Raw genomic sequence first — 14933 nt, forward strand, 5'->3', positions numbered from 1 at the left:
GCAAAATACAAGGATAAAGAGAAAATTCTGAAAGCAGCTAGGGATAAACGTGCTCTAACATATAAAGGGAGACCGATAAGACTAGTGACGGATCTCTCTTCTGAAACTTGGCAGGCCAGAAAGGAATGGCAGGAAATCTTCAATGTGATGAACAGAAAAAAATATGCAGCCGAGAATCCTCTACCCAGCAAATCTGTCATTTAGAATAGAAGGAGAGATAAACGTTTTCCCAAACAAACAAAAACTGAAGGAATTCATCACCACTAAACCAGCCCTACAAGAGATCCTAAGGGGGATCCTGTGAGACAAAGTACCAGACATCGCTATAAGCATGAAACCTACAGACATCACAATGACTCTAAACCCACATCTTTCTGTAACACTGAATGTAAATGGACTAAATGAACCAAACAAAAGACATAGGGTATCAGAATGGATAAAAAAACAAGACCCATCTATTTGCTGTCTACAAGAGACTCATTTTAGACCTGAGGACACTTTCAGATTGAAAGTGAGGGGATGGTGAACTATTTATCATGCTACTGAAAGTCGAAAGAAAGCTGGAGTAGCCATACTTACATAAGACAAACTAGACTTTAAATTAAAGGCTGTAACAAGAGATGAAGAAGGGCATTATATAATAATTACAGGGTCTATCCATCAAGAAGAACTAACAATTATAAATGTCTATGCGCTGAATACGGGAGTCCCCAAATATATAAAACAATTACTTACAAACATAATCAACCTTATTGACAAGAATGTGGTAATTGCAGGGGACTTTAATACCCCACTTACAACAATGGATAGATCATCTAGACACATGGTCAATAAAGAAACAAGACCCCTGAATGCTACATTGGATCAGATGGACTTGACAGATATACTTAGAACTCTGTACCCCAAGGCAACAGAATATACTTTCTTCTCGAGTGCACATGGAACATTCTCCAAGATAGATCACATACTGGGTCACAAAACAGCCTTCAAAAGTATACAAGAATTGAGATCATGCATACTTTTGGACCACAATCGTATGAAGCTTGAAATCAACCACAGGAAAAAGTCTGGAAAACCTCCAAAAGCATGGAGGTTAAAAAACACCCAACTAAAGAATGAATGGGTCAACCAGGCAATTAGAGAAGAAATTTAAAATATATGGAAACAAATGAAAATGAAAATACAACAATCCAAATGCTTTGGGATGCGGCGAAGGCAGTCCTGAGAGGAAAATACATTGCAATCCAGGCCTATCTCAAGAAACAAGAAAAATCCCAAATACAAAATCTAACAGCACACCTAAAGGAAATAGAAGCAGAACAGCAAAGACACCCCAAAACCCAGCAGAAGAAGAGAAATAAGAAAGATCAGAGCAGAAATAAACAAGATAGAATCTAAAAAACTGTAGAGCAGATCAATGAAACCAAGAGTTGGTTTTTGAAAAAATAAACAAAAAAGATAAACCTCTAGCCAGCCTTCTCAAAAAGAAAAGGGAGAGGACCCAAATAAATAAAACCATGAATGAAAATAGAATTATTACAACCAATCCCTCAGAAATACAAGCAATTATCAGGGAATACTATGAAAAATTATATGCCAACAAACTGGACAAACCTGGAAGAAATGGACAAATTCCTAAACACCCACACACTTCCAAAACTCAAACTGGAGGAAATAGAAAGCTTGAACAGACCCATAACCAGCGAAGAAATTGAATCAGTTATCAAAAATCTCCCAACAAATAAGAGTCCAGGACCAGATGGCTTCCCTGGGGAATTCTACCAGACGTTTAAAGCAGAGATAATACCTATCCTTCTCAAGCTATTCCAAGAAATAGAAAGGGAAGGAAAACTTCCAGACTCATTCTATGAAGCCAGTATTACTTTGATTCCCAAACCAGACAGAGACCCAGTAAAAAAAGAGAACTACAGGCCAATATCCCTGAAGAATATGGATGCAAAAAATCTCAATAAGACACTAGCAAATCGAATTCAACAGCATATAAAAAGAATTATTCACCATGATCAAGTGGGATTCATTCCTGGGATGCAGGTAGGGTTCAACATTCACAAATCAATCAACGTGACACATCACATTAATAAAAGAAAAGAAAAGACCCATATGATCCTGTCAATCGATGCAGAGAAGGCATTTGACAAAATTCAGCATCATTTCTTAATAAAAACCCTCGAGAAAGGCGGGATAGAAGGAACATACTTAAACATCATAAAAGCCATTTATGAAAAGCCCACAGCTAATATCATCCTCAATGGGGAAAAACTGACAGCTTTACCCCTGAGATCAGGAACACGACAGGGATGTCCACTCTCACAGCTGTTGTTTAACATAGTGTTGGAAGATCTAGCATCAGCAATCAGACAACAAAAGGAAATCAAAGGCATCAAAATTGGCAAAGATTCAGTCAAGCTTTCACTTTTTGCAGATGACATGATATTATACATGGAAAACCCGATAGACTCCACCAAAATTCTGCTAGTACTGATACATGAATTCAGCAAAGTTGCAGGATACAAAATCAATGTACAGAAATCAGTTGCATTCTTATACACTAATAATGAAGCAACAGAAAGACAAATAAAGAAACTGATCCCATTCACAATTGCACCAAGAAGCATAAAATCCCTAGGAATAAACCTAACCAAAGATGTAACAGATCTGTATGCTGAAAACTATAGAAAGCTTATGAAGGTAATTGAAGAAGATAAAAAGAAACAGAAAAACATTCCGTGCTCATGGGTTAGAAGAATAAATATTGTTAAAATGTCAATACTACCCAAAGCAATCTACACATTCAATGCAATCCCAATCAAAATTGCACCAGCATTCTTCTCGAAGCTAGAATAAGCCATCCTAAAATTCATAAGTAACCACAAAAGGCCCTGAATAGCCAAAGTAATTTTGAAGAAGACCAAAGCAGGAGGCATCACAATCCCAGACTTTAGCCTCTACTACAAAGCTGTAATCATCAAGACAGCATGGTATTGGCACAAAATCAGACACATAGACCAATGGAATAGAATAGAAACCCCAGAACTAGACCCACAAAAGTATGGCCAACTAATCTTTGACAAAGCAGGAAAGAACATCCAATGGAAAAAAGACAGTCTCTTTAACAAATGGTGCTGGGAGAACTGGACAGCAACATGCAGAAGGTTGAAACTAGACCACTTTCTTACACCATTCACAAAAATAAACTCAAAATGGATAAAGGACCTGAATGTGAGACAGGAAACCATCAAAACCCTAGAGGAGAAAGCAGGAAAAAACCTCTGACCTCTGCTGCAGCAATTTCTTACTTGACACATCCCCAAAGGCAAGGGAATTAAAAGCAAAAATGAACTATTGGCACCTCATGAAGATAAAAAGCTCCTGCACAGCAAAGGAAACAACCAACAAAACGAAAAGGCAACCAACGGAATGGGAAAAGATATTTGCAAATGACATATGGGACAAAGGCCTAGTATCCAAAATCTATAAAGAACACACCAAACTCCACACCCCAAAAACAAATAATCCAGTGAAGAAATGGGCAGAAAACATGAATAGACACTTCTCCTAAGAAGACATCCAGATGGCCAACAGGCACATGAAAAGATGCTCAATGTCGCTCCTAATCAGGGAAATACAAATCAAAACCACACTCAGATATCACCTCATGCCAGTCAGAGTGGCCAAAATGAACAAATCAGGAGACTATAGATGCTGGAGAGGATGTGGAGAAACGGGAACACTCTTGCACTGTTGGTGGGAATGCAAACTGGTGCAGCCACTCTGGAAAACAGTGTGGAGGTTCCTCAAAAAATTAAAAATTGACCTACCCTATGACCCAGCAATAGCACTGCTAGGAATTTACCCAAGGGATACAGGGGTACTGATGCATAGGGGCACTTGTACCCCAATGTTTATAGCAGCAGTCTCAACAATAGCCAAATTGTGGAAAGAGCCTAAATGTCCATCAACTGATGAATGGATAAAGAAATTGTGGTTTGTATACACAATGGAATACTATGTGGCAATGAGAAAGAATGAAATCTGGCCCTTCGTAGCAACGCGGATGGAACTAGAAAGTGTGATGCTAAGTGAAATAAGCCATACAGAGAAAGACAGATACCATATGTTTTCACTCTTATGTGGATCCTGAGAAACCTAACAGAAACCCATGGGGAAGGGGAAGGAAAAAAAAAAAGAAGTTAGAGTGGGAGAGAGCCAAAGCTTAAGACACTCTTAAAAACTGAGAACAAACTGAGGGTTGATGGGGGGTGGGAGGGAGGGGTGGGGAGGTGATGGGTATTGAAGAGGGTATCTTTTGGGATGAGCACTGGGTGTTGTATGGAAACCAATGTGACAATAAATATCATATACTAATAAATAAATAAATAAATAAATAAATAAATAAATAGCACCTAGGGCACACAATGGGGTGATTATTCACTCTTCTCAGAGAGCATCTCCGAGAGGCAGCATTCACAGGGACACTTCTCTGGGAGTAAAAGGACCAGCTTGTGCCATTTCCCTCCCCCACTCCTCAGCAGAAATACAGAACCACCTATGGGGGGGCAGCACAGCACCAACACTAGCTGCCTAACTTGCATACACCATGCCCCACACCCCCAATCTCCAGTAACACAACTCTTTTCAGTCATTCTTGCCTCAGTCCCAATGTGGTGGGCCCCTCCTCCAGAAGACCAGCACAAACTTCTGCCCACACCACACCTCTTGACCAGAGAGTCCTGCAGGACCTCAGTTCCAGTGCAGTTGGTGACAGGCCTCACTTCACAAGCAGACCAGAGCATAACTAGCTAAAACTCAACATTCAGGGAATAACATTGCCCATAGCAGGCAAGGAGAGTCTTTTTAGACAACTGGCCTGAAAGACAGAGCAGCTGAAACACAACAGCAGGTGGCATGCAGCATACACTAGAGACACTCCCTGAAGTGGCAGGCCCTGGTCACTACATGACGTCTCTTCATTAGGACATTACTTTCAGGAAGAGGAGACACAACTGGCTTTTCTATCACAGAGAAGTAGGCAGAGATTTAGACACAATTGGAAGACAGAGGAATTTATCCCAAATGAAATAACAAGATAAGGCCACAGCCAGAGACCTAAGTGAAACAGATATAAGTAACATGCCTGAGGGAGAATTTAAAGCAATAATCATAAGGATATTCACTAGGTTTGAGAAAAAAATGACAGACATCAGTGAGACCCTTATTACAGAGATAAAAGAGTTAAAAAAGAATCAATCAGAGATGAAGAGTGCAATAAATGAAATTAGAAACATGTCTGATGCAACGAACAGCAGGCTGCAAGAAACAGAGGAACAATTAATGACCTAGATGACAAAGTAAAGGAAAGCAATGAAACTGAACAAAAGCAAAATTATGCAACATGAGAATAGATATAGAACTCGAAGACTCCATCAAATGTAATACCATTTTATTATAGGAGTCCCAGAAGAAGAGAGAGAAAGGGTGACAGAACATGTATGTGAAAAATAGCTAAAAACTTCCCTAATCTGGGGAAGGAAGCAGACATCCATATCCAGGAGGCACAGAGAACTCCCAACAAAATAAACAAAAGGGGGCCAATACCAAGACATACTGGAATTAAATTTGCAAAATATGATTAAAAAGAAAAACCTTGAAAACAGCAAGACCAAAGAGGTCATTAACTTACAAGGGGAAACTCATGAGATTTTTCAACATAAACTTGGCAAGCCAGAAGGGAGGGGCATGATATATTCAAAGTGCTGAATGGGAAATATCTGCAGTCAAGAATACTCTATCCAGCAAGGCTACCATTCAGAATATAAGGAGAGATAAAGAGTTTCCCCAACAAACAAAAACTAAAGTAGTTTGTGACCGCTAAACCAGCCCTGCAAGAAATATTAAAGACAATTCTTTGAGTAGAAAGAAGAGGCCAAAGTGACAAAGACAAGATCAGAGAAAATCTTCCAGAAACAATGACAAAACAAGTCATAAAATGGCAATAAATAATACCTATCAATAATTACTTTGAATGTAAATGGACTAAATGTCCCAATCAAAAGACCTAAGATATTAGAATAGATTAAAAAACAACAACAACAAGACCAATCTATAAGCTACCTACAAGAGACTCATTTTAGACCTAAAGACACCTACAGATTGAAAGTGAGGGGGTGGAGAAACATTTATCATGCAAATAAATGTCAAAAGAAAGCTGGAGTGGCAATACCTGTATCAGATAAACTGGATTATAAAACAAAGACTGTAACAAAAGGCAAATGGGGGTGGGGGGTGGCTGGGTGGCTCAGTAGGTTAAATGTCCAACTCTTGATTTCAGCTCAGGTCATGATCTCATGGTTCATGAGATGGAGCCCTGTTCAGGCTCTGCACTGACAGCAAGGAGCCTGCTTGGGATTCTCTCTTTTTCTCTCTCTCTGTCCTCCCCCCAGACCAATAACCTGCAAAGAAATTGAATAAATAATCAAAAAACTCCCAAGAAACAAAAATCTAGAATCAGATGGCTTCATAAGTGAATTCTATGAAACATTTAAAGAAGAGTTAATACCTATTCTTCTCAAACAATCCCAGAAAATAGAAAAAGAAGGAAAACTTCCAAATTCATTCTATGAGGCCAGCACTACTGTGACACTAAAAACACCACTAAAAAAAGCAAACTACAGGCTATTAACCCTGATGAACATGGATACAAATAAAATAAATACTAGCAAACTGAATCCAAACCTCAATAAAATACTAGCAAATGAAATCCAACAATACATTAAAAGAATTATTCACTGTGAGCAAGTGGGATTTATGCTTGGGTGGCAAGGGTGATTCAATATTTACAAATCAATCATTGTGATAAATAACGCTAATAAAAGAAAGGATAAGAACCATATGATCCTCTCAATAGATGCAGAAAAAGCATTTGACAAAGTACAACATCCATTCATGATAAAAACCCTCAACAAAGTAGGGATAGAGGGAGCATACTTCAACATAATAAAGGTCATATATGAAAACCTCACAGCTAGCATCATCCTCAGTGAGGAAAAGCTCTCAGTCAGGAAGAAGGTCAGGAACAACAGGGATGTCCACTCTCACCACTGTTATTCAATGTAGTACTGGAAGTCCTAGCCATAGCAATCAGACAACACAAAGAAATAAAAGGCATCCAAAGTGGCATGGGAGAATTCAAACGTTTACCATTTGCAGATGATATGACACTCTACATAGAAAACCCTGAAGATTCCACAAAAAAAAAAAAATGCTAGAACTGATACACGAATTCAGTAAAGTCACAGGATATAAAATCAACATACAGAAATCTTTTACATTTCTATACACCAATAATAAAGCAGAAGAAAGAGAAACAGGGGTGCTTGTGTGGCTCAGTTGGTTAAGTGTCTGAATCTTGGTTTCAGCTCAGGTCTTGATCTCGTGATTTTGTGAGTTCAAGTTCTACATCAGGCTCTGTGCTGATAGCATGGAGCCTGCTTGGGATTTTCTCTCTCTCTCTCTCTCTCTCTCTCTCTCTCTCTCTCTCTCTTTCTCTCTCTCTCTCTCTCTCTCCCCCCCCTTCCCCCACTCACACTGTCTCTGTCTCTCTCAAAATAAATAAATAAACTTAAAAAAAAACTAAAGAGAAATGAAGGACTCAATCTCATTTACAATTGCACCTAGATTCCTAGATACCTAGGAATAAACCTAGGCACCAAAGAGGTGCAAGACCTATACTCTGTACTCTGAAAACTATACAACACTGGCAAAAGAAATTGAAAAGAACACAAAGAAATGGAAAAACGTTCCATGTTCATGGATTGGAAGAACAAATATTGTGAAAATGTCTACACTACCCAATGCAATATACACATTTAATGCAATCCCTATCAAAATACCAACAGCATTTTTCACAGAGCCAGAACAAACAATCCTAAAATTTGTATGTAACCACAAAAAGACTCTGAATATCCAAAGCAACCCTGGAAAACTCTTGGAGTTTTCCCTGGAAAAGAAAAGCAATGCTGGAGGCATCACAATTCTGGACTTCAACTTATATTACAAAGCTGTAGTGGTCAAGACAATAGGGTAATAGCACAAAAATGGACACATAGATCAGTGGAACAGAGTAGAAAACCCAAAAATAAACCCACAACTATATGGTTAATTAATCTTTGACAAAGCAGGAAAGACTATCCAATGGAAAAAAGACAATCTCTTCAACAAATGCTGTTGGGAAAACTGGACACCAACATGTGGAAGAATGAAACTGGACCACTTTCTTACACCACACACAAAAATAAATTCAAAGTGGTAAAAATGTAAACGTGAGACCTGAAGCCATTAAAATCCTAGGGGATAACACAAGCAGTAATCTCTTTCACATCAGCCATAGCAACTTCATACTATAGGTCTACTTGAGTCAAAGGAAATAAAAGCAAAAATAAACTGTTGGGACTTCATCAAAATAAAAAGCTTCCACACAGTGAAGGAAACAATCAACAAAACTAAAAGGCATTCTATGAAATGGGAAAAGATATTTGCAAATGACATATCTAATAAAGGGTTAGAATCCAAAACCTATAAAGAACTTATAAAATTCAACATCCAAAAAACAAATAATCCAATTTAAAAACGGGCAGAAGACATGAATTGACATTTTTCCAAAGAAGACATCCATATGGCCAACAGACACATGAAAAAATGCTCAATATCACTCATAACCAGGGAAATATAAATCAAAACTATGAGATATCACTTCACACCTATCAGAATGGCTAAAATCAACAACAACAACAACACAACAGGTGTTGGCAAGGATGTGGAGAAAGAGGAGCCCTCCTGCACTATTGGTGGAAATGCAAACTGACACAGTTACTGTGGAAATCAATGGAGGTTCCTCAAAAGAGGGGCGCCTGGGTGGCTCAGTCAGTTGAGTGTCTGACTTTGGCTCAGGTCATGATCTCACAGTCTGTGGGTTTGAGCCCCACGTCGGGCTCTGTGCTAACAGCTCAGAGCCTGGAGCCTGCTTCGGATTCTGTGTCGCCCTCTCTCGCTGCCCCTCCCCCGCTCATGCCCTGTGTCTCTCTCTCTCTCTCTCTCTCTCTCTCTCTCTCTCTCTCTCTCTCTGTCAAAAATAAACATTAAAAAAAAAGTTAAAAAAGAACTTCCAGCTATTGCACTACTAGGTATTTACCCAAAAGATACAAAAATACTAATTCAAAGGGATATATACACCCCAATATTTATAGCAATATTAACTACAATAGCCAAACTATGGAAACACTCCCCTGGTGTCTGACTGATGAATGGATAAAGAAGATATGGTATACATACAGGATGGAATATCACTCAGCCATAAAAAATAATTAAATCTTCCCATTTGCAACACGGAGCTACAGAGTATTATGCTACGTGAAAATAAGTCAAAGACAAATACCATATGATTTCACTCATATGTGGTATTTAAGAAACAAAACAAACAATCATAGGGGAAAAAAGAGAGGGGAAACTAAGAAACAGACTCTTAACTACATAGAACAAACTGATGGTTACTAGATGGGAGGTGGGGACCGGGGAATGGGTGAAACAAGTGAGGGGATTAAGGAGTGTATTTGTGATAAGCACAGGGTGTTGTATGGAAGTGTTGAATCACTATATTGTATACCTAAAACTAATATTACACTGTATGTTAACTAACTAGAATTTAAACTTTAAAAAAAGAGTCTAGGGACAAGAGAAAACCTTATTAAAAAACTAATTACAGGGGGCCTGGGGTGGCTCAGTCGGTTAAGTGTCCAACTCTTGATTTTGGCGCAGGTCATGATGTCACAGTTCGTGAGTCTGAGCCCTGCATTTGGCTCCACGCTGCTTGGGATTCTCTCTCTCACCCTCTCTCTCTCTGCCCCTACCCTGCTCACGCTCTCTGTCAAAATTAATTAGTAAATAAACATCTTTTAAAATAATGTGTGATAAAGTACATACATATGTAAATATATATACACATATATATACACTTTGTGTGTGTTCATGTTCTGTTTGAGAGGGCTCAATGGAGAGACTCAAGGACCTATTCATTGATTTACTCCTCTGAATTTGGTCTAGTCCCAACACTGTTTTAACCAAATCAGTGGCTGTCAATCCTGGCTGCACTTTACAATCACCTGGGGAGTCTAATGCCTAAGCCCCACCCCAGACCATCTGAAACCAAGTATCTGGTGGTGGGAACAGGCATTTATATTTCTTTTTAAACATCTTAGGTGATTATAGTGTGTATTCTAGAATGTGCAGAACAAGTTCTTTTCTCTGGCAACTTTCAAAAGAAGACTTAAAGTCACTGTGAAAAATTGAGAATTTGAAAATGTAAAATACACATGTTTATCAGCCTTACCTCTTCAATATCCTGGTGAAGCCCACATTCATAATTAATACCTGAATAAGGGAGTTAAGACAGCAGGTCTGTCCAATGTTGTGTAAACCAACCGGGCCTATATAAGAAAGAGGGAAAAAAATACTGAGGACAAGGGCAAGCTACGGGATTTAACAAAAATCAAATGTTTTTCTAAGATCTAAGGACATAAAATCCTGAAAAATACTCTCAGAGGTACAAATATTTCACTAAGGAGCATCCAAACAAATTGGAGAGGAGAGATAAAGCATTGGACTCTGAAAAGCGAAACAGGAGTAAAACTCTTAATAGGAAAAGAGAGCTGTCACAAGAAAGAGTATTACTCAATGTCAAATGAGTAGTACAAGCAATTGTTATAAGAGCAAAGGCAAAGAAAGAAACATTATAGGAAGCATAACTGGAAGCATTATGAGTTCCTCCCACTCAAGTTGTTCCTTACAGAGTCAGAATGGGCACCTATGGAGCTCAGAGATAAGAGTAATTTCTTAGCTAGTCTATTTCAGACTCCACTGGAAAGTCCCCTGCTCAGTCCCTACCATGTGGTTGAAGGAAATCAGAAAAAAAAATCTCTGGGGGAGATTCACTAATCTAGGCTGATCTCCAGAGGCTAGAAGCCAAAAGGAACTTAAAAAGATAAGAAAAACAAAAAACAGCACTTTCCTAACAACCTACCAACCTCTCTTATCCCAACCCATCTTGGGCTCAGCAGACTACACAGGTGAGTAATTTAAGAGGGAGGGAATACCACTAATCTCAGCATTCCTGGGGAAAGGGTTTTTGTGTATATGAGATAGGGCATTAAGAAAAAAATCCAGGGACAGCAAGTAATCACAGATTTCAGCTCCTGAATTGGCAGGAGCACCTTGCCTCAAGACAGGCTAGCACATAGGTGTAACGGCAAAGGCAGGAACTAATGCTGACTGCTACTATATGCTAAGCATTAGTTTGAAGCAGTTTCCACAGATTATATCATTTACCCCTCCCAACAACCTTATGCACTCAGTACTATGATTATTCCTATTTTACAGATGCAGAAATGAAGGCACAAGAAATCAGGAGTCATTAAACACAAAGCTTTACTGCTTCAGGGTACAGTAGATGAGCAAAGCATTTCTATGCAGTGAAAAAGAGAAAAAATATGAGAGATCTAATGACCATGAGGGCAGTCCAAGGCACTGAGGCGCTCCCTTAGCTCTTCCTTCTTCCTCTTCATATTGTTTTCTTCCTTCTTCTCAACGAGTTCTGCTGAGAAATGCTGAGACTCAGCCAGGATGCACTGGCAAATTTCCTCAGGAACCCCAACACCTGACCCTTTACTGATCACTCCAAAATTCCCAGGCCATGAGCTGTCTGGCCTGTCTTCAGGACTGCACACTTCCAGGAAGAGCTCTTATGAGTCAGCTTTGGTGGGAGCTCTGTGAAAACACACCATAGATAGGTAAGAGAAGAGGGAAAGCATATTCATGTGATCAGTTCTGATTCCAAACAGCCAAGTCTTAGAGGGAAAGAAACATTTGGCTTATAAAGTTCTAGGGCTAGCAATGACAGCTAGGCTAGACACTCCTTGCCTCTGTCCCCCACATTTCCATTTTTTCTTCTTCAGACCAGACTGCCATATACTCTTTCCCCCAGGTTCTCTATTCTGGAAAAGAGCACAACGTTCACCAAGGGGGTCCAGACCAGAAACCTAGGTGTCTCCTTGCTCCTCACCACCAGCCCAAACAATCATTGAGGACTGTCAATTCTACCACCTGAAGGCTGCTCATAAGGACTCTCCTTGCTATACATACCCTTGACTTCCTGGGAAGCCTGTCCTGGCTCCTCCAACAGGCCTACATGCTGTCTAGGTGTCCATGCACTTTGTACTCAGAGCTATTCAAATAATTGGTTCATTATGTTCTATTGTGGGGAATAGCTATCTCTCCACTTGTACTCTACAGTGGTGCACCACTCAGACTCCTCCTACAGGAGAGACACCATTTCTCAGGCTGAGGGGAGCACTGGTTGACAGCTCCCCAATGAGTCCCTGTCCATTAATTTACTGAAAGAAGAAATTTATCCCTATCCAATGACTGGACAATAGGGAGTATATATAAAAGCCTTACCACCTTGCCTCATGGTGAAATAGCTCTGAAGAGTCATCTAGCCCCAGAGCTCCCCTTAAGATCAACTGAGTTCTCTGTTGCAACTATTTGGCAGCTCAACTCCTCCCTCACCTTTCCCAGGTGTTGTTCCCAATGATACTCCCCAGTAAACCTCCCACATGCACATCTCAGAGTTTCAGCATCTGACCTGAGACCCTAAACTGTGAGCATCTGGAAGTCAGGGAGTGTGTACTTTTAACTGATTCCCTTTCACTTTGCACAGAACACAGCGGGCATTCAATAAATAACCACTGAACAAATGAATGAATTAACAAATGGGGACTTGCAGGGAACAAAAGAAATGTTTTCAAATAGCTAAAAGGCTATCATGTGGAAGAGACATAATTAGATTTAATTAGATTTCTTGTCTTTGGGGCATGGGGGTGGAAGAGATCAAAATACCTAATGTGTGAAAACTACAAAGAAATAGACTTCACTTCAAAATAAATAAGAACTTTCTCACAGCCAGCAAGCCAACTCCAGAAGCAGTAATTTGTTCCTCATATAGATATTTAAGCAGAGGCTGGGCTAGCCCTTGAAAGAAATAGAGTGTAGAAAGGAATTGAACAGTAGGTGGAGGGTGAGATCTCTTGTTTCCTTCCAAATATGAAGCCTTTGATTCTTTCTAAATATTCACATTAATTCACATTAATTCACATTAATTTGACTGTGTCCCACTGAATTATGTGTTCTGGAGAATTAACATGGCAGATGGAATAAGAAATCACTGCTGTTTCTAGAGAAAAGAAAAACCCTTATACATACACAAATACCCACTAAGGAATATATATATACATGTATATATATATATATATATATATACATATATATATATATGTATATATATATGTATATATATACATGTATATATATATATATATACATATATATATACACGTATATATATATATACATATATATATATATAATAATTTTAATACTGTTATTTTTCAAATAATGCTAACTTATGACAAATATTTATAAAATGCAGAAACGTAAAACAAAGAAAATATAAATCACTCATAATCCCAGGACCTAGGGATAACCACTACCTGGTATGTATCAATTTTTTTCCCATATATTTTTGAAATGGTTGATATTGTATTTTTCTCATTTCACATCATAACAATAATTTTCCCAAGTTCTTTATAAATACTTTTATCAAAGCTTATTTATTTATTTATTTATTTATTTATTTATTTATTTATTTATTTTTGAGAGAGAGAGAGAGAGAGAGAGAGAGCATTGGAGGGGCAGAGAGAGACAGAGAGACAGAATCCTAAGCAGGCTCTGCACTGTCAGCACAGAGCTCGATGTGGAGCTTGAACTCACGAACCATGAGATCATCACCTGAGCTGAAATCAAGAGTTGAATGTTTAACCAACTGAGCCAGCCATGCACCCCTCTTTATAAATACTTTTTGATGACTAATATAGCAATAAAACATTGCTAAGTATTCTGGATGTTTTTTGTTTCAATTTTTTACAACTATAACAAATACTACACTGAACATTTTAAGGCAAAAACCTCTTCTCTACCTTTTCGATGTTTCTCATGCAAACTAAAGGTCCAGGGACACAATAAAACTCAGCTATAAATGAGATTACATTAACCACAGAACCCAAATTCCCCCTAGTCTTTTACTTTCTCCTGACAACACAGACATCAGCCACCTATAAATGTTCCCCAAGCATATTTTGGAATCTCAAGAAGAGTCTCTCATATGTTTTAGAATAAGATGACAACCACTGTACCCTGCCTCTACCCACCCCAGAGTATCCACCAAGTATCTGCAGGACACTGCTGGATGAAACAATCAAGGTTTCCTCCTATCTCCAAGTTGGGGTAAGTGAGGCATGGCCAGCTCCTCCCACTGCCTTGTGCCCTTCGATTTCATCAAGTTCCTTCTGCAAGGATTTCAACTTCTGCCCGCAGCTGCTCTCTGCCCAGGTTTCTCAATCCTGTGCCCAGGTCTAAGCTGGGGAGCATAGACTACACTGTCTTCTCTATGTCTCCCTGCTCTCCACTCAGGGGCATATATGCAAGATTTCCTCAGTTGTTCCCTTGTCCCCAAGCAAATAAATCTGTGGCCCTCTAAGTTATCTGACCATCAGCAACAACCAGACATAAAATCAAGGTTTAGGACAGACTCTTAAACAAGGTCAAAGTGTACAAAGTTTAAGGTTCTTAATATATGTTGCTAAATGCCTTGCACCAGTTTATACTCTGACCAGCAGGCTATGAGCGATCCATCAGAACTCAATGGCTAAATGAAATAACCTAAGTTCATTTACACTCACAAGGACATATTTTCATGGAAAAAAAGCAAGTTAGGAATTGGGTTTATTAAAGAAAAAAGGGTATGGTTT

General features: G+C 39.0%; 1 protein-coding gene across 1 annotated transcript in view; it reads right to left on the reverse strand.

Moving 5' to 3' along the window:
• The window catches only part of USP18 (ubiquitin specific peptidase 18), a 50612-nt gene extending 38781 nt beyond the window's left edge, over positions 1-11831 (reverse strand). Inside the window, exons 1-2 of the mRNA XM_042948383.1 lie at positions 11576-11831; positions 10403-10499 (exon numbers count right to left, since the gene is read on the reverse strand). Coding sequence (XP_042804317.1) covers positions 10403-10499; positions 11576-11633 — 155 coding nt within the window. The 5' untranslated portion in view covers positions 11634-11831. The remainder of the gene's footprint in view (positions 1-10402; positions 10500-11575) is intronic.
• Between the last annotated feature and the right edge of the window lie 3102 nt (positions 11832-14933).

The sequence above is a fragment of the Panthera leo genome, chromosome B4, assembly GCF_018350215.1.
Source record: "Panthera leo isolate Ple1 chromosome B4, P.leo_Ple1_pat1.1, whole genome shotgun sequence".
NCBI classification, from domain to species: Eukaryota; Metazoa; Chordata; class Mammalia; order Carnivora; family Felidae; genus Panthera; species Panthera leo.